At 38.8% G+C, this 23,933-nt stretch overlaps 2 protein-coding genes across 2 annotated transcripts; both read right to left on the reverse strand.

Annotated features, from left to right (window-relative positions):
* Nucleotides 1-383: 383 nt before the first annotated feature.
* LOC105267713 (odorant receptor 2a-like) lies at nt 384-3,536 on the reverse strand. The gene is made up of 8 exons (XM_011306762.1): nt 3,129-3,536; nt 2,530-2,911; nt 2,223-2,297; nt 2,050-2,161; nt 1,765-1,872; nt 1,459-1,635; nt 1,085-1,166; nt 384-1,003 (listed from the first exon to the last, which is right to left on the reverse strand). The coding sequence occupies exons 1-7, from the start codon at nt 3,517-3,519 to the stop codon at nt 1,113-1,115; spliced, it is 1,299 nt and encodes a 432-aa protein (XP_011305064.1). The 5' UTR covers nt 3,520-3,536; the 3' UTR covers nt 384-1,003; nt 1,085-1,112.
* A 1,216-nt stretch (nt 3,537-4,752) lies between these two features.
* LOC105267714 (odorant receptor 13a) lies at nt 4,753-8,016 on the reverse strand. Its single transcript, XM_011306763.1, has 7 exons — nt 7,879-8,016; nt 7,069-7,430; nt 6,387-6,849; nt 6,142-6,253; nt 5,691-5,798; nt 5,096-5,287; nt 4,753-4,865 (listed from the first exon to the last, which is right to left on the reverse strand). The coding sequence occupies exons 2-7, from the start codon at nt 7,418-7,420 to the stop codon at nt 4,809-4,811; spliced, it is 1,284 nt and encodes a 427-aa protein (XP_011305065.1). The 5' UTR covers nt 7,421-7,430; nt 7,879-8,016; the 3' UTR covers nt 4,753-4,808.
* Between the last annotated feature and the right edge of the window lie 15,917 nt (nt 8,017-23,933).

The following is a 23,933-nucleotide window of genomic DNA, read 5'->3' on the forward strand; positions in this document are numbered from 1 at the left end:
CCACAAGGACTCGGCACGCCACGGATTCACGACCAGGGAATCATAAATCCCCAGAAAGTCAGGAATTCCACTAAACCAACTTCTGTCACCCACAACCTCAGCCTCAAATCTCACTATTCCGAATAATTTTTTCATTTACCCAGTCATCAATTACACCTCAAAGCCAATCAAAATCGACCCTTCAAGACTGCACATCCCCATCAATTACCCAAGTCGATTGACAGTTTGACACCTTGAATTTCCCCTCAAAAATTCAAATTCCAAATGTTAAAAATGATAATTCACATGACAACAATTGACTCCATAAATTATATGAATGCACTAATTTTTTTCTAATCATTGCCTAATTATTCTCCAATATTTTCTAATTACTTTCAGTACCAGAAAGCCATTGAAGTCGATGAAGGAAACGTTAACAAGCTAGTGTGGATGTTTGATTGACGTTCATCAGCCACGTGCATTCAAAAGCAGTCTTGTACCCACCAGGATAATATGACAGCGAAGAAGATAGCAGTCCACCACTGAGAATGGATTTTCTTGACAGAAATGCCTCATCAGAACACGTGGTAGTTGTATCAGGGTATCAGAATAGCTACGCAAGTCATTGGTTCAACTCCTGTTGTTCTGTTCTCCTGATACTTGCGCGCCCTCCTTATACGGTTGTAGGTGAACAGCTGCACCTCATCTACAATTTCCCCCTCCCACATCCCCAACTAATCCCCCACTACTTCACAAATCCCCTTTGTCAGTTACTCGATTTACCGGCAGTAATGGATTACAAACAGACGATTCATTGGATTTTCCTCGATTTTTTTTTTAAAATTAAATAAAACGGAATCAGTAAAATCCATCATAAATCCATTACGTGTCTCTCAATTATTTATTTATTACATTCGGATATAGTTATTACTAGTTGTTGTTTGAAAGACCTGAAAGCGCAGTCGTTTAGTCATGACACGCGCGCGCCGACTGCGCGAGTCATCTGCGGATCGTCGACGATTTACTAGGAAAACATGAGATGCAATTAGTAATCGAATGTAGGACTCAATCTCATTACCGAATTTCAGGGTTTAATCCTCATTACCTGGACACTTGCACTGTCTGTAGTTATTTCAATTCGAGAGTTGTCGAAGTATTATGGCATTGGAGAGAGACAGACTGATTAACTGAATTTTAAAAAATAGAACGAGTGAAATATGGAGGTGTATTATATTGAAGAGCCCTCAAAATATTCCAAAGAAATATTACAAGTTTAAATATTGTAAAAATATATTAATTATCCTTTGCGAAAATATTACAAGATATTGCGATCTCATTTTATACTAAATATAACAATTAATTATGTTTTTTTTCTTGTTCTTGTAATGTTTCGGAATAATTTGTGTTTTGTGGAAATTTTGGCAGGTAATTATATATTATATCCAATTGTTATTTAATATTTATTTCGGTTTTACTTACAGCTCTGAAGGTTTCTAATGACAGAATGTAAAATGGTCCACCCGCCATTTCCATGGGTCTCTGGGCGCGCATTATACCGAGCACCACCATTTTATTTATTCCAAGTCTATTACTTTCGTAATCACCAGTAATTAGCTCCCAATTGCAGCAGTAGAATGCGTCACTCAATCGTGATCCCTGAAGAAAAAATTATTTACATTCGCTCCAAGAGAGTGAAAAATTATTTCATTGTTATTCCCAAAATGAATATTACACACAATTTTATTTAAAAAAATTAAAAAAATAAAAAATTTCATTTCGACTCACCAGTTCTTGAATTTTAGTTCCAAAGTAGCAGTAGAAAAATAATTCGATGTTGATACCACTCCAATATTCTGCAGTACTCAGTAATTTCATGACGCATTCCACACTAGACTGATGATAAATACAGTAATCTCACACTATAAGATTATCAACACCAGTGAAATTGATCTCTTAAACGGAGAAGATCCTTTTCGCTGACCTGTTATATTTATTTAACAACAATAATGTGAAATATCTCTTGAATTTTCGCAACCAAAAGGGTCTTCACCGAGGAAATTCTACATTTACGTTTATTTCCGTTGTGGATGCCTCTAAAGAAACCAAACAGAGAGCGATAATTGTGTTAAAGCACTGTATGAACATGGGAAAACTCGTAATGATTTGTATCCTTTCGAAAGCTCTACAGTGGAGTGAAAATTGTTTAAAATCCTACGAATAATTCACCGAATCGACATACTCACTCCAGTATCTGCCGATGCTGACGGAAACATATTTTCAATTTCCTTTCGAATGACCCAATCTTCGCTGGATCATCTCTTATCCAGAATAATTTTCCATCAATTTAATAACAACAATGTAACCAACGATAATCAAATGCCTCTCAATTTTTAAAACACATATTCAATTTTTACAAAAATTCAGACAATTGCGCAAATAAAATTTCAATTCCACCCAAAAATTAATTAAAATAAACGATTGAATGGATATTATTTCAGTGAGTACTAATTGGATATCTAATTATTATCCGCTTCATTAGCAATTTCTTACCTGCGATTGACTATTTCTTTAGTCAATGTCTCATTGAGGTACTCCAAATAACTACATGTGTACATAATAAATGTAATACTCAAGATGTCATAAGCACCAATTCCTATGCCAGCTCCAATGCCACCAACGAATTGAAACGTAAACGTAATTAGGTACATCTTAAATCCATTAACAGCCCAGGGAAAAATACCCGGATAAGGCAAATGCCTCGTAAAAGTTGAATTAATATTTTTCACTCCGTACAAATCATCATATAAATCATAAATTATGGGATTTGCACACCATTGCACTACACCAAATACACATACCATCATCCATACATTTACGAATGCAACTGAATTTTTTTGACAATCCGCCATTTTGATTTCGTAACGACTGGTACCTGAATCAAATTCATAAAACGTTTAATCAAGTCTCATTATGTTTTACTCCAAAATGATTTAAATAATAATAACAATGATCAATTGATAATTAATAATTGATCATAATTGTTGTTATTGTTATTTCTGTATTGTCTGATGATTTAAGTGAATTTTTTTTATTAGATTACAGTTACGAGATCGAGAATTGAATTATTAGAGGTTATTCTGTCACTTTACCTTTGTCATTCCTGTCAATCTTTTGACACATTTCATGGCATATTTCCATGCTATCGATGATCTCCTGGATTTCCACGTAATGGGTTAAACAATAGGTCCACTTAATGAATCCCTGGCAGTGAAAAAGAATGGGATTCAACCGTACAGCGAAACTTGGTAAATCATAACTATTTTTAACGTCCATAGCTTCCGAAATAATCAGGAGAAAATTGAGAGTAATTAAACAAGTTGTTGCACAGGTGTCGATTAGATTGATTAATGATGAGGAATTGGAGTTTTTGGAGATTTTTAAATGACTCAGGGTGGCGAACACGTGGGAGATGAATGCTTTGAAGGGGAGTGTTGTCTCTTCAGGAGTTATGTCATTTATTCTTCGAGGTGGACGTTTCATTCTAGAAACTCTGGAGTCTTCTGGGGAATGATGAAAGGTCTTTGTAGTCTGGTCTAGCTCTTTGATTAGCACTTTCCTTTCATCACTAATTATCCTTGGTATCTTGAATTGCATGTTTAATGGTTAAGATTATGTCGCTCATCGATTCTACCCCGGAAACAATTAGGAGTTATTGGCAGGAGCTACGGTTCCCACGAGGGAACTTTGCCATCGATAAAATATCCCCTCAGTGGATATTGATTTTGTATTTCAGTCTATGCCAAGGCGACATTTGTCTTTCAAGTTTTGAGGAGTGGATATTTCGTCATTTATTTATTGAAATTAATGTCCAGGCGATATCAGTGCACGGGTTGGTGATGGCTGAGGAAAAGGTTTTGTGATAAAATTTGGAGAATTTGGATAATTTATTTTTTGGAGAAGTGGAAAAAAAAATTTGTTATTCAATAAAATTTTTAGCGGTCAGTCCTTTTTTAGAAAATCCAATTTTTTGGCAAGTCATTGTTGATTATTCATGAAGTTACAACTCAGTTTCTTTCCCCCACTATTTTTGGCTCAGATTCAGGCCTTTCATGTACCTTTTGCGATGCCTCCATGTGGTGCTTGCTCTAATGAATTTTTGGAAAATAGAATAGATATTTTAGAACCCCTGGAAAAATCTGCACATGATTAGCGACGATTTCTGTCACTCTCGGGACCATCGGGTATTTGTTTTTAAACAATTTGATTGAATCTGCGATAAGGAACTTGTGGCTTCGAAGACGGGATGAAAGCGCAGTCGTTTAGTCATGACACGCGCACGCCGACTGCGCGAATCATCTGCGGATTGTCGACAAAATATCAGGGGAACATAAGACGGAAATGGTAATGAAAAGTTGGATGAAATCTTGTCAGCGAATTTGAACCCCCAAAAACCGCCAGAAACTCAAATTTAATTACCTCAAATTTTCGTGAGACAAGAACTTCTTCGATCCGAAGTGCATTTTTTCTCGCTGCCGAGAATTTCCAATTATCTCAGAACCAAAGGCAGATAGTGAAATTTCCATCACCACCTTTTCTGTAGCTCTCGAAATTCTCTATAAAAAAGGTATTCACAGAAATATCGCTATCTTTGTTCAATTCCGAGATATTGGCTAGAGTAAAAATTCAAAGTTGTTCATGAATTCGAATTCGATTGAAAGATTTAATTTCATTTGATTTATTGTTTATTATTTTATTTGTAAACAAATTGCTAGGTGGATTTTTATCAAACTTCAGTTTTTCAGTTATCAAAATCATTACGTACATTTATTTTAATCCCCTGTAAGTTGTCGGAGTATTAGGGCATTCGAGACAGAGAGTCCCACCAGCTGTTGCAAACAGAATTCACTCATTATTAATTAATTACGCCATAAATATTAAACAAATAAAAATATTAATGCATTAAAAAATAATTCAATGAGTGAGAGAAAGATTCCATCACTTGATCCAGAGATGAGACATTCACCCGCAAAAATTAATGACGACTAAATTGATCAATTAGAATAAAATCCACTCTAAATTGATTCGGTAATTATTTTTTAAGTACAAGTTCACTTACAGCTTTGAATGTTGGTAAACAGAGAACATAAAAACCACCAGTGATAAGAATTGGTCGTTGACTGCGCATGATACTGAATCGAATGATATGTGTAATCACGGAAATCATTCGTTTGCTCTCATAATCACTCGAGTAATTTACATAAAACTGTTCCCATCGGCAGGCGTAAATCGCTTGACTGACTTCCATTCCCTCAAATCAAATAAATTGAATAAATAAAATTCAACGAATAATTAAATAATAATTCAATAAAATTCTCATGAAATTATTTTCCCCAAGGATCAATTCGCAATTTGTCATTTATCATTACATAATATTTATTATTATATATTATTTCTATATTATTCTCAGCGAATTGTATTTACCATTTATGTATTATATCGTCTACATAAATCTGATATTTTTACATTTACATATTTATTAGACAATTATTAGAAAATGTTGATAACACTGAGAAAATTTTTTCCGCGGAAAATTCAAATGTTTTGCAATTTTTAATGGTAAATGCAAAATTTAAGTTGATGAAATTAATTAATTTTCATTTATCCTTGGGAAAAATGTTTTTATCAGTGGAGTAAAGATAATTGAATTTAACTAATTGTCCAAGTTCGGAAGCCATGTAGCAGTACAGAAATAATTCAGCGACAATGCTGCACCAGTACTCGAACATCATTATTGTCTTCATCACAGGTTCGATGCTGCCCTGTACAAAATTTAATTCCATCAAATTCAATTTGAAAATTAAAATAAATTCCTAATTAAACTATTACTTCCAATTAAATGTAATTGAGATAAAAATTCAATTAAGATTTGGCAGAAAAATATATTTCGATATTAATACTAGAATATATCTAATATAATCGATTTATATAGATAATATATAAGCATAAAGATTATGTTTATATATTTGTAATCATATATGTAATCTTAATATGAAAATTTTGTTGGTAAAAATTCGAGTGGTTGTGATTACTAAAAGATATTCAAAAATTTGATTTATATTTGATATTAAAAAATATCGATAATATAATATTGATGCTTCGTACATTGAATTGAATAGTCGAGGCTTCAAAAGAAATTAAACAAAGTGCGACAATAATTCCGAGACACTGGACAAACATCGGGCCGGATGAAAATTCCTCCAATTTCTTGAGAAATCTAGAATAACATTTTGAAAAATCACAGAGTCCCTACGAATTAATTAATAAATTCCCAAAATCATTACTAAATATATAATAAATAAATAAATAAATAATATATAAATAAAATAAATAAATAAAATATCTTTTACATCAAAACTTGGCAATGATGGCGGATGCATCTCATCAATTTCTCCCCCAACTGATGAATCTGAATTTTATTGTAGGATTCATCTGGCTTTTCACTTTTCGCGATTAACGTGTCCTTGAGATGATTTAATTGGGCACACGCGTACATCATGAATGTCAAATTTAAAATATCAAAGACAGCAACACCAACAGTCGATGCAATCCCACCCCATAATTGGAAAGCAAAACACATGACGTATCGTGAAATGCTGTTTATTTCCCAGGGGAATAATCCGGGATAAGGCAAACGCCTCATCGCACTTGACTCGATGATTTTTCCGCTGTAATATTGTTCATAAAAATCGTAAACAATTGGGTTAGTGCACCATTGGCATACACCACCGATTGCCACGAAGAGCCATACGTTCATAAATAAAGTCGAGTACTTTTGGCACCTGTTTAACTTCAATCTGTACTCCCAACAGTCTGAAAAATGAATTATTATAATTAATCATTAATTACTATAATTATTAATAATCCAAATAATTGTTTACACAATAAATATCAAATTTCAAGATTGATATTCACTGGAATTCGCCAGCGGGAATTTTTATCGCCGACATTTCCGCTCGTTAAACTCCGAATTGTCTTGTTCTTAATTTTTTTATTCCAATCGCAAATTATAATTGAATAAATAATAGCTACCAACATCCTGCAGATTAATCTGCTGCGCCAAAAGGTGACACCTCTCCATGCACTCGACAAGGCCCACAATATCGGCACGACGAATAATGCAATAGCTCCATTTAAAAAGTCCCAAAAAATGTAAAAACAGGGGATTAATATGAGCAGCGAAGCTAGACAAATCATGATAATTTCCGACATCCAAAATTTCGGATATGATCAATAAAAAATTGAGAGCAAAGAGATACGCAACAAAAATTAGATGAAATACTCTTCTATCACGTGAATGACAACTCCAAACTCTCAAATTTCCGAGAAGCTCAAAAATATCACGACCAAAATATTGAAAGCTCGGTAAAGAGCAACGAGTCATTGTGCTGCCTCTGAAAAATAATGAGCAATAATGAGAAATAATGAGCAATAATGAGCCATGGGCGATGTACAGAGCGTCAAGTATCAGGAGTAAACCTCATGTTCACATACTACCTTGAAGGATCGTCTTAATAAAACAAGTCCCAGTATGTACTTGCAGTACAGGTCTCTTCATCTTCCTATCTCGCATATTCCCCTGGTGCATGTACAACCGACAATTACGTGCGTTACGTCATACAGACTTGAAAATTGCGTGCAATGCAGTTGGATTCATTGAAGCGTCGACAAAAGGTGCCCTCCCCTCGGTTTTATTTAAAATTTTCTCATTACCTCGACTCATAAACTCTCAAAGATACACCACTGCTGTTGAATTGTTTGATGTCTCACTCCTTGATCTACGTCTTCGCTACCCTAGAGACTCTTCCCTCAGTAATTACCCCCGGACAAACTTAAACTTACTGTGTAATACGTCGACTAGATCTTGTAATCAACGTCTCCGTTTGAACGAGGAATTTTCCACGGAAATTCAAACCCCGATATGTTCTCCTATCATTTGCGACTATCTGAATTACTAGCGACGATGAGGGATAGGAGAATTCAATCGCTCACGCCAGGTCGTCTGGGTAATTACTAATCTCAATTACTGGTAATCTACTGGCAGCAGTTGCATCTGGAATCGATGGGATTCCCACTCTTGCCGGAGGTGAAATTTCTCACGTGGGGAAATCTCTTTGGAAAGTGCGAGTCGATTCACTCGAGTCGATTCACCTGTCATTCTCCAGTGATTCGTCAGTGATTTAACAGTGATTCTCCAGTGATTTTCCAGTTATTTTCCAGTCATCCTTCAGTAATCCTCCAGTAATCCTCCAATAATCCTCCTGTAATCCTCGCCATCATCGCCATCCTCCCCATCATCGCCATCATCGTCATCATCTTCATCATCATCATCGTCTAACTGACAATGAACTCTCGAATTCAATTGGCCCACCAAAATAGATTCAAGTGGGTGTGCCAGACCCGGGGCTTTTTCGACGGATCGAACCAGTGGCTTCTCCTCGTACTCCCCTCATCCATCCCCACATCACACCTCGACATCCCCGTGGACCCGGAGAACTCTACATTGGTGATAGTTCCCTGCGGCCGGCGTTGTCCAATGCGTTGCCAAAATTCGGGGATGATTGATGGCTATTACCCCAGTGGCCAACCCATCCCAACAACCTGAGGTACCGTATCATTTCCACATCCCATCACACCTCACCACCCCCACGACAGCTTTCAATAAAAAAAAAAGCCCAGGTCACACCAGGAGCGTAGACATCTCCCCCGTAGCCCCAGATACAAAATATTCCGATAAATTCTCTCTTGTCTGATTAATAAATTAATTAATCACCAGGAAATCCGGGGATTTTTGAGGATTTTTAAGGGACAGGCTACCTCAGAGGGGAATCATCGTTTGGGCACCTGGAGGACGTGTGATCGTGATGATGACGTCCATGATGGAGATGGTGATGATGATTCTGATATTTGACGGTTTAATCAGTGATCTGAGCAAAGTGGATCGTAAGAAACCGGTGGACTGCAGCTGTTGCGTTGAAGCAAAAAAAAATAAATAAAAGAGTGGGGGACTTGCTGATTGGTAAAAGTGAGTGGCACTGGATGGGGGAGATTGCAAATTTTTGCAGGTGAGCTTGCATCTGTCTGGTGAGTGTGGTGCTGGTACAGGGGACTGCCTCTTCGCTGCTCTGTTCGCCGTTGCCCCAGCAACATACACCGCTCTTTATTAACAACAATTAACATTCATACATTGTTTATCCGGACCGTTACTTTAAGCTATAATCGGCTATGATCTTAATTAAAATCATCCTAATAAGTTTACCGATTTTACACACATTGTGCTATTCAATCGGAGTCACCGTTAGTCATTCATCAGGATATCATATTGAATAAACAGTTGTTTTTCCAATCTCGGAGACTCGCCAGATCGTACTGCCATCGTTATCGTTGAGTAACAATTAAACTTCGGTAATTGAAGCTCAATGCAGTGCAATGGTGCTATTCAATGAGATAATTCTCTCGTTTATATTCATAATTTTGTTATTTCACGGTTCGAATGCTCGGTGTATGTTGTGGCCGTGGATATTCATTAAGGTTGTATCCCCGTAGTATTAATGAGTCATTAATAATATAGCCACTTGGGTGTTTGGAATCACTTGAACTTGTTATTCCAATCATCTCTTGCAAATCGCATCTGTTGCCAACAAACGGCCGGCCGTTGACGTACGCCCCGATCAGGAGAGTAGCTCAACACCCGGAGACTCGGGCGTCTCGCATTTTTTTTTTTTTTTTATCACTTGTACCGATTATACTCCGCGGAAGTGCTGAAGTATCTCCTACCGCTTCATGGACTCCTAGCAATGAGATTTACCAGTCTCCGGTTATGTTTGATGCACCATTATGCCTTTGATTACGGTAGGTTAGTTGCATCGGTAACGTCATCAGGTTTTTTACAGATTTTTTTTTTTATTTATCCTTTGGACGTCATCGGATTGAGACGTCAGGGGTTACGTCATTTAAAGGCATTTCTTCGGGGATTTGTTCGCAAAGTGGGGGGCCTTGCGATATTTCGCGGCTCCATCTCGACGAGGTCGCGAGGTCATTTCCGCTTGTCTTATCACACACGGAGGAACAAGTCTGTAATAAACATTATCCGAAAAAAAAAATGAAAATTTATGATTTTTTTCTTAGAAATTATTGAATTTTTTTCTTTTTATCCCATTTTTTTTTCTGTCTTGATATTTTCCTATTTTTTTATGGAAAATTTTATATAAATTTTATAAAATAGAGTTTTCCTTGAATATTTGTCTCTGTGATGTTTAAATTATTACCGATATCTCTTCATTTTTAAAATGTGTAGAAATTTCTGAGAGACGGTTGATGAAAAAATGATGGAATAAAAAATCTCCATACAATATTTGAATTTTTATTATTATTTAATGTCCCACGAAGTTTCATTACTGCAGAATAATTTTCCTACGACTCCAATAAACTTTTGCAACAATTAAAAAATTTTTCCGGTTATTCCGATCCGATTTTTCCCGGAAATTCCCAAAAAAGCAGAAAACCGAGAAGATATCGGCAATACCTCCTCAACAGAGAGTGAAAATAATTCCACGATAAAAGTTCACGATATTTTCTTCAGCGAATAATACCGACCGAATGGTAAAGGCAATCGATGGTACCCTGACAGTTTGGCTCGCCATTCCCGGCATTTAGCGTCGGGTACATGAATCGTGCACCAGATAAACTGGTTGTTCTGAAGATAGTTGGTAAAGTCGAGAACGAGGATACTTTTGGGACAGGATAGCAGAAGAGCGAAGAGCAACTCCACGAGCGATACCAAATAGATATCGCATTCAAGCCCTCAATATTTTTTTTGATTATTCAATTTATTTACAAGATTGGCAATAGAAACAATTTTACTAGTTCTGGGCAGTGTGGAGCAATCCCGGTGGTACAGACATTAATATCAAATTTATGTATAATTCTTTACGTTACAGATTAAAAAACAAACACCCACTGATGATTTATAAATTTACGATGGAGGAGTCGTGCTATCTGCGCGTAATTGTGAAGGGGCAGCTTCACTGTAGGCGATATCAAAGACACTTTTTTTCTCCAGGAGTTGCTGATGCCTGAGTCGTGGAGTGGAAGTCGTGAGAATAATCCCAGTCTCCACATCGTCGTCGGATCGTCTGAACTGCCTTGAACAAGATCCACTGGTGTCCTCAAAAGGTCGTGGAGATACTTGAGGAGACGGATGAGGAACTGGCGGTGGGTGAAGGTAAAATGGAATTTTCTCGTATTTGTACTCTGAATGTTGAATTAAGTGGTGATATTTTGTCGCGAGTGGTGGAAGTTTTTCGGGTGCGAAAATTTCGATTTGCGGATCGATTGTCCCACCTTCTGCTCGTCTCAGTTTTCTTCCCTGACGTACAATGGCTTTCAGCTGCTCCGACTCCACATTTTTTGATGGTATAATTTTTCGACGCGCCAGGGGCGTCACTTCTGGGGTTCTCAGGTCAAAGTGTTTTCGATCCTCGGGACTCATTTTTAACCATCTTTGTCGAGTACTTTTGCGTAGCCATTTAGGCGGCTCTTCTTGATCATCACCTTCTTTTCGTTCTTGCATTTCTTTGTACCAGGCCATGTACCGGGATTGAGCTTCCGGGGTATCTTCTTTCAAATGCTTGGAATGTTTTGGAAAATTTTCCAATTTGTCGTGCATTTGCAGTTCCGTTTGTTTCACGTCAGTAATTACTTCAGGCATTAATGGCAGATCCACTTTAGCTTCAGCTTTATCCGCTTTTGCATCAGGCGGGAATGATTGATCAAGCAATTGCTCGGGGGTGTCTGAACTACTTGTCGTGGTTTGTGATACGGAAATTTCCGCTTTTTCCGGGGGCACCTCTCGTTGCTCGACAGAACTCATTGGAATCGTCGTCTCTACTCCTGTGGTAGTTGGTAATGATTCAACTGTAGGTTCCCCTGTCGTTACTGTTGTGACCTTTTCTACTTTAAAAAATAAATCCATTTTATTAGGCTCTGCTGAAACATCTCGTGATGAATGAGGAAACGTATCTCTTTTAAGGATCTCCTCAGGTTTTTCTGATTTAGTACTCAACGGCAATTTTTTCATTTTATCCGATTTTAATAATCTATGACGGATATTTTTCATCCTCTTTGGAGATCTGGAAGCGGCTGGTGGAGATTTTTTCTCAGAGTGTTCCTTGTCGCCTAACGGTGACAGAATTTTCGCTGGTCTTTCTGTTTTCGATTTCTCCCGTTGGAATTCTTTATCACGTTTTGATTTTCTAGGCAGTCTTGAAGGATCATTGATAACTCGAGACGTCGTCTCCAGTGGCACCAATTTTTCCCGTTCGTGATATTTAATTTTCTCTAATTTGGACGTCGATGGTCCCTCGGTAAATATTTTCTGAATCTTCTTCGATTTTCCCGGTTGCATTTTACCATCTCTGGATTCTTTTAGAGAGCCTCTGCTCTTAGAAGATTTATCTTTCATTTCTTTTGGGATTTCAATTTTTTTTGAAGACCCGCTGGACACAGGCTTCCTTATTTTATAAATAGCACCACAAACTTTCGGGATATCTGAAGTTTTTAATTCTTTCCTCCGTGTTGCAACTTTGGAGAGATCTGGAAGAAGGTGAGAAGTTGAGCCATCATCATCAGGTAATATTTCTTGAGGAGTTATAGAATGTGATTCTACCTTAATTGGCTCTATCTCCTCTTTCTCTCTCTTCTGATCTTCAGGTGCAGCTTGCCCTGCCTTTTCCACAAGAACTTCCTGTTCTTTGAGACGAACATCAACTTCTTCGCTTTCAACCCGAATTCCATCCGTTTCTTTCTGCACTTCTCCAGTATTTATCATTTTATTAGCTTCAGCATCATCATCGTCTTCATTAAGATTCGCTTCTTCCGGTCTTCCACTCTCTTCACTTCCTACTTGCGATGGAACCATTCCTTCACCGATTGAAATCGGAATCGACACCGAGTCATCTTCTGGTACCATCCTAATCAATTTTCTGTGTCGAGGAGTGCCATATGGTTGAGCAATAAATGTTGTTCTAGCAGATGATTCACTCGACAGATCACTGTCTTCCTCAAGCATCTCCAAGGACAAATCCGGCAAGTCCGGTTGCTGCTCCGGTACGCAGATCTCATCTTTTTCTTTTATTTCCACAGGCTCACTAGGAACTTCAGGAGTCGGTGCTTCAATACTTACATCCGGAATTGGGATGTCTGATTGTTCTGGCGTGAGCCCGACCATTTTTATTATTTCTGACGTCAAAATGGACGGATCCTCGACCACAGGGACTTCAATCACACCTTTCTTTACACTCGATTCTGCTGACTCGATCGGAATATCCGGAGTCGCCACTTCCACGTTGGAATCCGGACTACGGATCGAGGAAGGTTCCAGGATTGGCATCTTCATTTGAATCTTTTTCGACCCGGAAGCGGAAAGATCGGATCGATCTTCCGATACGAGGCCTCCGCGATCGGCTTGCATTTCCCCGAAATGTGAGAGTTCCGGAGACATTCCGGAAATCGGTGACGCCATATTGCAATCCGGAAGCTGGAATTCCGATGATTTTTCTGATTGAGCAACTTCGGGTGGATCTTCGGTTCTATCATCGGTCTTCTCCGATTTCGCGATGGAATCGGGTTTAGGTAATTCTCGTTTGGGAGAACTGAGAAAACATGTCTCTCTCATTATGATTATACTCTTCGATGACTGACTGCCTTCTGATTTCATTGAGGCTGTCTCTAAACTCTCCCACTCACTCGGTTCCAAAGCATTTTCACTCTTCCTCAAATCATCCCTGAGTTCTATCTTCATTCCCAGAAGATGAGATGAAGTTCCGTCGGACACCTCCGGATCGGCAATTATTTCTACATCCACAGGTACTCCTGATTCAATTATTCTCGGAGACATTTGGCTTTCAGGAGTTGTTGATTGTATTGCTGAAGTATCTTTAAGAGGCGTTGATGATTTCTCAGGGTCAACCCCAACTTTGTACTCTCTTCCTAACATTGATGCTGTTGAAGAATATTTTTCCATCCCAGATACTGAAGATCCCGCCGATTGCGAATCTCTAACAATATAATCGCTCATCCCACCTGCCCCTTCCGAAATGTTCTCTTCATTTCTCTTCATTTCCTTAAGGACCGCATCTCCGAAATCTTCACGAATTAAATTAGTCTCCTCTTCAACTTCTTGATCGACGTTTTTCCCTCCATCTATCAGATCTCCTGCAATTTTTTCTTTCACCTCCGCCTGTCCCGTTTCAGGAACGTCAAAGTCGAGTTTTGGGCTAAGAAATTTTTCTGTAGCTTCCGCAGTCATTCGTACCGTCTGTAAAACGCCTTTCATTGCCTCATCCACAACTTCCATTGTTTTATCATCAACTCCTGTTCCTGATTCTGGTATTTTTTCTGCCTTCGGGCTGAGCCTGTCACCATTTTCGCTATTAATTCTTATAAATTCAATTCCACTAGCTCCATCTTCTCCTGCGTTCTCGATAATTTTTTTCCCTTCTGCCCCTTCAGTTTTTATTTCCTCTACATTTTCTCTTGCAATTTCTCTCGCATCGTCTGTAGTCCCCACTATATTTGTTGTGCCTGCAACAACAGTTTTTGCTTTTTCTATAATTCCATCCATTGCTGCTTTTATGGTTTGAACGTCTGGAATTGTGAGCGCTGGAGCTTTCGGCGATTTTATAATGGATATTCTTTCCTTCTCAAAGCTGCCCTCCAATTGATTGGGGCCTTGGTTGGGGTCTCCTCCGATTGGGGCCTTTTTCTCAGAAGTACCCAATTTTTCATTGCTGTCAGATACCATAGACTGATCTTCCGAATCCTTATCTATCTTCGACGTGCGTTGTCTCAAGCTTCTTCTCTTTCTATCCAATTTCCCCTTTTCTGCTTCTTCAATGTCCACATTTGATTCTCCAGTTCGTTCAGTCTCTTCCTCAGAACTTCCAACTGCCAGTCTCACCCGTTTTTTCTTCGATGATTTAATCAAAATATTATCAAGACTAATTTCAGTCGCGGGTGGAGTTATTTTTTTTGTTAATTTAATTTCTGTGGTTCCGGGAGAGGCGATATTTATATTTTCTATTGTGGCCGAATGAATTTCTGCCTTCGGAATCGATTCAATCCCTTTCATATCATGGCGGCTTGTAATTCTTTTCTCATCAGAGAGTTCTAATCTCGATTCTACATCGACTCTATCGTTCGGACTTTTAATCTTCACTGACTCAATAATTTTATCCTCACGCATACCAGATGCAGAAGCTCCTACATAATCTGAATATTTTTCAGTCTCAATTTCTAAAGATCTTCCCATACCATCCGATTTTTTTATTTCGTGTATACTAGTCTGAACTTCCGGAGGTTGAATCCTCTCTTCAGCCATTTTTATATCAGTCTGCTGACTATCATAATTTATAACCGGTTGAGTCTCGGGTTTGATCAATTTTTCTTTTACCGATTTTTTAGTCCCTTTCGTCTCCATTTTCCCCTGTCGCCGTAATTTTGCGTGCGCTTTACCCATCGGTAATTTAAGCCTCGAAGTTTGGGTTTTGTCCTGTGCCTTTGACTTAACCGATTTATCCACTGACTCCTCCCAATCCGAACTTGCAGTACTCATTGGCAAAACTCTCCGCAACTTCGGTTTTACTTTGGATTTATCCGAAACCGATTTTTTCGTCGTCACGTGTTTTTTACTGACAGATTGAACAGCTTTCTGGATAATTTTTCTTCCAGACCGTGACTCACTGTCTCTGGATTGAATTTTCTCCGAGTCTTTCTGCAGATGATGCATTTTATGCTTCTCACCTGAGTCTTCTTCACTAGATGCTTTTCGCCCTGTCAATTTAGACAATTTTCTACTCAAAGAACTCATTTCTTTTTCGAGAATATGAAAACTAGGTCCCGATGTCGAATCACTCCTCGATTTCGTTCTCCTCTTGTCCTCCTTTTCTCCTCTTCTGGTTATTTTTTTATGAGCCCCTTGTACTCTCTCAATCGACGATGAATCGTCTCTCCGAGGTATGTCCTCCTCTCTGGATTCATCCTGAGAATTCAAGCTGTCCGGGGCTTTTCTAAAATCCGCAGACACTTCGACATTCTCATCCAACGAATCCGAAATTTCTCGCAGCACTTCAGGTTCGATGGAGATCGTCCTGTCATCCGTGACATCCCTCATCTTCCTCCGACTCCCGGTCGAACGTTTTCCTGTGCATTGACGTTCCTCTTCTTCAATTGGCGACTTCATCCACAAAGTCCTGATGCGTTTAGGCTCCTCTCCATATCGCTTCATGAATCTCATTTTCTTACGAATTCTCGAGTCTTCTTCGGATTCGTTATCACTCCTACTCCTACTATGATATTCAGTTTGCGTTGCTGCAGTTTTATCTGTCTGCGTTCCCGCAGCGACTTGACCAGGAAGACTTTGCGTTTCTAGATAACTAGCATGATCTGCGACACTCGCACCTACTCGACCATCTCGCTCCAGCAACAGTCGAGTCAATAAAGCATTTTGAGTCGCCACTTCAAGCTCATGCCTTGTATAATTATGAAGACTCAGAGAACTCGTCTCCTTGGGTTTTCCAAGAGGTTTCCCCATCGGAATCAACAACGTAGGCCCTGTCAGGATATCCTGCTGCTCACGATTATCCAACCCTGACTTCTCGTATGATCCGTGATCAATTATCAATCTCTGAACGTCTGGTCCTAACTGCTCAAGATGCTGTCGATGATCTACCTCAAGTTTTTTTGGAATCAGTAGCAATTCTCGTTGATGTTGCTGCATGGAGAGTTCTCGTTGTCTCTGGTGGGACTCCATACTTTGTCGCTCGAAATCCTCTTGGAAGCCTTCTTGATAGTCTTTACCGGTTCCTCGGAATTTCTGGTCCTCGATGAATCTTCGAAGAAGTATATCCTTACCATCGAATCTCTGGTTTGCAGTTTGATCGATTATGATCTCTGGTGGTCTGTGCATGGTTGCCAGAGTCTCTTCAGCTCCACCTCTGGACACTAGTCTCATTACTTCAGCATTTCCATCTCGGTAGAAATGGGGTTCACGTCTCAGCAATGTCGGCATTTGCTGTCGTCCCAAATCTGACCCTCTTTCGAATTCGTGTCGACGGAGGGAGTCCATTTCCGCTGCTTCGTACTCTCTCGCTCTCTCGATGTTCTCCATGTAGATCCGATGCTCCTCTTGTTGTCGTAGAGGGTATAAAGGATCATTCATGGGGACTGGTAGTTGGGCATCACCTCGGAGGGACATCGCTTTTCGGGGCCAGCGTTCGTTACCATCTGGAATTCGCACTACGTCACCTGGTAGCGAAGCTAATCCATATTGTCTCGTGTTTCGACGGTTGAATTGCCAGTTTGATCTCATTGGGTCTGCACTCCAGGCTTGCTTCTTCTCGGACCAGCTGGGATCTGGTGTAATTCATTCAATTAAATCAGTCTAGGACTTTATGTCCAAGTAATAATTCATTAACGCAGTACCTTGCAACTGTGTTGGATACTTTCGATGGAGATGCCTCTTTGGTCTTCCATCTGGACGCACTACTAATGTCTCAGACGAATGGATCCGTCGCTTCCTTGGTGCCATGTACAACGGGCATCCGGGACAGATACAGCAAACTATGAGAGCGATTATTGCTGCTAGTATCAGCAGACCCAGGATAATTAGCAGCCAGAAGAGCAGTTTATTCTCAGCTTTGTACACTGTCTGAAGGGAATCCCTAATATTTATTCTTTATTTTATTTTGTCACGGGGTTCGTCGTGATATTTTTACTTACTACTTCCTCACTGTGTATTGATGTAATCGTGTTATTGGTATTAATCGTTGTGCCACTGGCATTCGGATCTGGAGATGGCATGTCACCACCGATAACACCTACTCCGTTGGCAGCCAGGGCTGCTCTGATCTTATCAATGTCCACGAGGGAGGTACCCCCTATTGGCTCCACGCGAGCGATCACGATACTTCTAAACTCGAGAGAATTCTCATGATTAAGTAAACTAATAAAAAAAATAAATCTACAGATAAATATTTATAATTACACCAGAGATGCAATAAATAATTAAAAATTCAAGTTCAATTTAAATTCAATTCCTGCAGATTTCCCGATTTTTTTTATTTCACCATCGTTTACGGAATGAATATTTATTAAATCAACTCCTGGCCATGAAAAATTCGATTTAGTAGAAAAATCTTTGAAGAAATTTATTAAAAAAAGAATTGTAATCATTGTAATTGCATGGGGTTTACTCGTTTAATGAAAAATATGTATTCACCGTTTTACACCATCGGTGGTAGGTCGAGTAATTTCGTGTCCATTAATACTGGTACCCGGTACGTATGGTCTGATTTCCTTGACTGTAATGTGACCACCGGTAATAGTTGCCAATGTTTGAGCAGTTTTCACTGGATCCGGGTTCTCCCCGGCTACCACGAACATGACGATCCGTCCAGCGGCTAAAGGACTCTGCAGGATGTTCACTTGAGTCGTCCCCGACAAGTGCGGAACACCTGATTAAACAAAATTATGTAACATAATTTATAATAATATAATATTTATAATTATGTAACATATTCATAATTGCAGTTTATTTGCATTACCTAGATCGTAGGCTCTAGCTGTCAGAGTGAAAAGCACTTCCATGTCTGTGTCTTGTCGTTTTCGCCGCACCATTTTGTCGGTTTCATTGGCCGAGTTTGTCTGATTATTATTCGGAATTGGAGATGCTGTTGAGTGGACACTCGAATCGTTACGCATGTCCACACCTTTGTAATTCGGAAAAATAGCTTTTCGGAATTTCGTGGCTAGCGCTTGGTAAGGATTGTGTCTAGTAGTCCTGGCTTTTGTTATTTGTTTACTGAGAAAAATTTCACCGGTCACTTCGTCGAGGAGAAAATAATTTTCGTAATTTCCGTGAATCAATTCATATCGCACTTCGTTGTTGGGCGGCTCTGCGTCGGCGTCTGTCGCCTGTTCATTACACAAATTTTCTATTAATTAATTATTATATAATTAATAATTCTCGAGTGTTGATAATTATTTCGAGGGGTTCTTCAGGTTGATTTGTTTTCAAGTGCCAAGACATTCGGCGGTTCGTTTAATTAATATTATAATTAATAAATAAATGATGAAATACTTTTATTATTGCAGGAACTGTGAAGTTCGTGAAGTCCCCGTTGACGACGAAATTGTAGCTGTCCTTCTCGAAGACTGGAGCATTATCATTGACATCGAGTAATTTGATGATAAGGGGGACTGATCCCCTGAGGCCCTTTCCATCCTCATCTCTCGCTTCCACCGTGAGCTCAAACTGTGGAGTGATTTCTCGATCGAGTATGGAATTAGCACCCATAGCCACAGAAATAAAACCGGTATCAGGATTCATAACGAATGCATCGCTACCCGGACCTATTATCCTGGTGTACTGAATTCTCCCGAATAATCCCGTGTCCTTGTCGACGGCGTGGACCTGGACCACTCGTGTTCCAGCAGTGACATTCTCCGATAGAGTTACTTCGTACGACGTCTCCTGGAACTCCGGGGAATTGTCATTAACGTCACGAATAAATATCGTAACTGGAACCGAGGCGGAGAGATTCGTCGCAGGTCCCACCTCTTGAGCAACTATCTGAAAAAAAATTAAGCAAATAATTAATTAACTCGTGATAATAATTTCAACCGGCGAAATACGCGGAGGCGTCGACTTCCATGACGATTTCTATTGATTAAATTAATTAATTCATTGATTAGTGAAATTTGTGAGGATCGGTTGAGTTATTTGGGGAGTAGGAATTGTTTATCACTTTGGAATTGAATTGAGAAACAATTTACGGCCTTCACCTCGAACCGAAGACTCTTGTGAACTTCGTAATCGATTAGGGTGTTGTCTCGCACACTGATAATAAAACTCGCAACTCTCTCAGCGACTGTCGGACTAATCTCGAATGTGCCGTTATTATTCTCCAGCTTAAGGGCAAATACACCGGCCTTGCCGATATCCTCGTCTTTAACTTCAGTGGAGTACAGCTCGCTGAAGATGATTGGAGATCCAGGTTCAGGGTTCTCATCCATCCAGGCGACGTAACTTTAAATTTCCACCAAATATTATTTCTATTCATTCAAATATAATAATATTTTTATAATCAGTTAAAAACTGGAATCAGTTGAAAATTAATTCGATGGATTTTCGATGGAATTTCATCTTCTTCGTCATCTTCTAGAGGTATTACCGAATCTCTGAGGGAGATTATTAAAATGGATATTGTAAAATGTGGGACGTACTTGTCGTTATCAAAATATGGTGGACTGTTCCCCGGTTCTCCAAGAAGTAATCCAACTTCGACAACTGTAGCTTGAGCTGGTGGTTCGTTTGGGGATCTCCTGATCTCTTCAGCTACAACACTCAGGACAACTGGTGCCCCAACATGTGTTATCTGCGTCAACTCCTTCAACGGTTTTGCCAGAATAATTTCACCTGTCGGAAAAGTGTATATTATGCGGCATTATTGCAGTAAAAATTCCACAACATCGGTGAACCACCAATTCATCATTCTTCGGTAATTGCAATAATTTAATTCGCCTCATCAACATAAATATTCCAGCATGTGTTGGGTGAAGTAGTTTACATATCATTCTTGGAGGTTTCATTCGTGATATCGCATGCGTCTTAGAAACGTGAGATAAGGATCGGGGCTGGTGGTAGTTCCTCAGGGACTTGACCACTCGATCGATACCTTGAACGCTCGGTTTTTTTCAGTCGTATAATTTTATCACCTCGTGTGACTCACTTTCCCCTGAATCAGTGCTCATGACTCTTGATTTTCAAAATTCAAAAAACGGGGAAAAATTGAGAAATTCATTTTTTTTAATTTTAATTATTCATCTAGACGCGGATTCATCGTGAAGATTAATATTCAGTGGGTATTTTTTATTTATTAAACATTGAATGTTTAATAAATAATTAATATCACACAAAATATTTATAACAATTAATCAATTATTGATCCTCAGAAGTTCCCGAAAATATCTCGAATTCGGTGAATGGTATTTAAAAAAATCAAATTTCAAATTTTTACGGGAGTTCAAATTCAAATAAATAATACTAAAAAATATTGTTTTACCAACCGGTAGATTCCGAGATATTGAAAAATGGGACAAATGGATTTCCCTCGGAGACGAGACCATACGTAATTTCTCTTGGCACGCCCTTATCCCCGTCTTCAGCGTGCACCCGCAGAATCACATCCCCCTATGGCAATATCTATTTTAACTTCTGTCATTCACCAAAAAAATATTGAGTAATAATTTAGCAACTTGCCGGCTGAATGGTGTTGTTGATTTTTGTGAGTGGTGGAGCATGTGTGAAGATCGGGGGCACGTCCTGCACGTCCTGCACTATCACCACGAGATGCAAACCCGCGATGTTCCTCGTATCCTTTTTTGGCTCCGTGTAAGGATCCTGCGGTATGATTTATAACATTCAACAACATTTGCAACATTCAACAACAATTGCATAATTCATCGTCATTCTGGCATACCGTGGCGTACAGGGTGAGTGTGTACATTGATTGCATCTCGAAATCCAATTCACCAATGAGAGTAATCACTCCTCGGGTCTGGGTTGGTGTCTGTCGTTGTCTGATTGTGAATAATTCTTTCGGTTGCTAAACCCAGACAACGCAATTTCCATTATTATATTAACAATCCCCTCAGTATTGTAAATGCGAATAAAAATAATAAATTGAGAAGAGAATCCATTTTTCCCCTTCGATAATTTATTTATATATTATATTTATTTATTTTATAATTTTCGCGACTTCGGGATTTATTTATATTTATTCATTTTATAATTTCCGCGATTTCAGCGACAATTCTAATAAAATATTACCGAGTAGTTGATATTGTATTTTTTTTTTAAATCACTTACCCATAATTCAATATAAACAGGTTTGCCGCTCCACTGGTTGGCCCTTGCGAGAACATAATCGAGTTCTTTTCCAGGTTTGGCATCCTGAATGGAAATGGGATATTAAAATTTCCCTTGGGAGGAACAGTGGTGAATGGACTTACCTCAGGTACCATGATGATGGCAGGTATGTGTGGAAATATTTTGTCACGCTGGGTGGTTGCATTTGTGACGGAAATGGTGGCCTGCATGGAATTGAAATCGCCCTTGGAGTCCCTCACACGTACAGCAAAATCGTGAAGACGACCCGCCGTCAGTCGTTTCGTCAGGATGACGTTTGCCTGACAGATCTTGTTGTACAGCGTGCACGGCAGATTTTCTATCCTCACCACTGGAGTTACCGTAGCTGATAAATAATAATTGCATTAAATTCCTGATTCGTATTGATAAACTCCAAATTGATGCGGGAATTAATTACAGGGCGTTTGATACCTGCGATATCGAAGACAAGTGGAAAATCGGCGTCTTGATCTGTAGCTCGTAATCGAAAAATAACGGATTCGATTTCTGCATCGGCTGGTACCAGCACCATTCCCATATCCGTTGATGTGTCGAACCTTGGCCGTGCACTCCTGGTCAACCCCAGGACAAAGTTCAGGTAGATCCACACCCTCACCCATTCCTCCGAGGGCATTCTGCCAATAAAATTGGCGTTTCGATCGATTTATCAGATTTATTATTTACGGGATTTCGTGGTCAATGCCTCCAATAGCGTGATAGAGCAAATCGCTGGTCTTTAATTTTTTATTTTCTTAATTGTTCACCTGTACTCAACATCAGAATTCCCCTTCAGGAATGACCAGCAAAAATATGGGATTTGTTTAAATAAAAAATCGCTGAGTACAGGTGCAATTAGATGTACAATATACCGATAATTATGATTTAATATTTTATTTTATTATCGATTTAGGTCGGAGGTGATCGATTTACAGGAAAATAAATGGATTTTTCAAAGGCTTTAGTGCCTTTGCCGTTTATAATTCAACAAGTCGGTCACTAGTCCTCGTTTAATCATTAAAGGACTTTCTTTGCTAATTAAACTTTCCTCGTGTATTTACAGGTGTTTCCGGTTTGTGTGTTAAAAAACGATGGACATCAGGAATAACACGAATTTTCCCTTCAGGACGAAATCGATTTCTGAATGGAGATATGTAGGTCCGATGGTGCGTGCTATCTGAATTATTAATTATTACAATTAAGACGGAAAATGGTGGTTTCGTGCGTCAAAGGGTTTCATTGAATGGAATTTATTTTATAGAGATGATAAAAATACTTCAACGATAACGCAAAAATTATTTTCATCTACCTCTTTCTCTTTCTGGTGAATAATATGGAAATGTAACTGGTAATTTTTGTCACCAATGATTTTGCCAGCCGATAAAGTCCTTAATATCGATTTTATAATCATGAAATGAGGTCGGTACTATTCATTATCCAAGTGTGTATTCGTGTGTGTGAGGCTTATCTTTTCTTCAGTCATGGGGAATTACTCCCCTTTTGACACTGGTATAATTAACGTAGATTCAAGTGTAAATCAACGCTATTGGCTCATGAAATTGTTGTAATCGTGGTGGATTATTTATTTTTTTAATGTTCATGCAACAGGAGGCAGGAGATATCCACGTGCATCATCCGGTGCGTGACCGGGAATCGGGTCGGATCAGAATTGGCAAACAGTTATTTTCTACGTGCAATTATTTTTTCGGCAAATATGACCGCCTTTTAAAAACCTCATGACCCATTTAAATCCGTAGATAATAATAATTAATAAATTATAATTAATGGAAAAATTCATGTCAGATCAAGCAGTTGCGATGATTTATTTGGTGGCGAGAATTTGAAATTAATTTCACTGTTAATTTTTATAAAATAATAATATCGTAATAATAAAATATAATGGAGAATAATAATGTTTTGGATGTTTAGTATA

Source organism: Fopius arisanus, unplaced genomic scaffold (genome assembly GCF_000806365.1).
Source record: "Fopius arisanus strain USDA-PBARC FA_bdor unplaced genomic scaffold, ASM80636v1 scaffold00049, whole genome shotgun sequence".
In the NCBI taxonomy this organism is placed as follows: Eukaryota; Metazoa; Arthropoda; class Insecta; order Hymenoptera; family Braconidae; genus Fopius; species Fopius arisanus.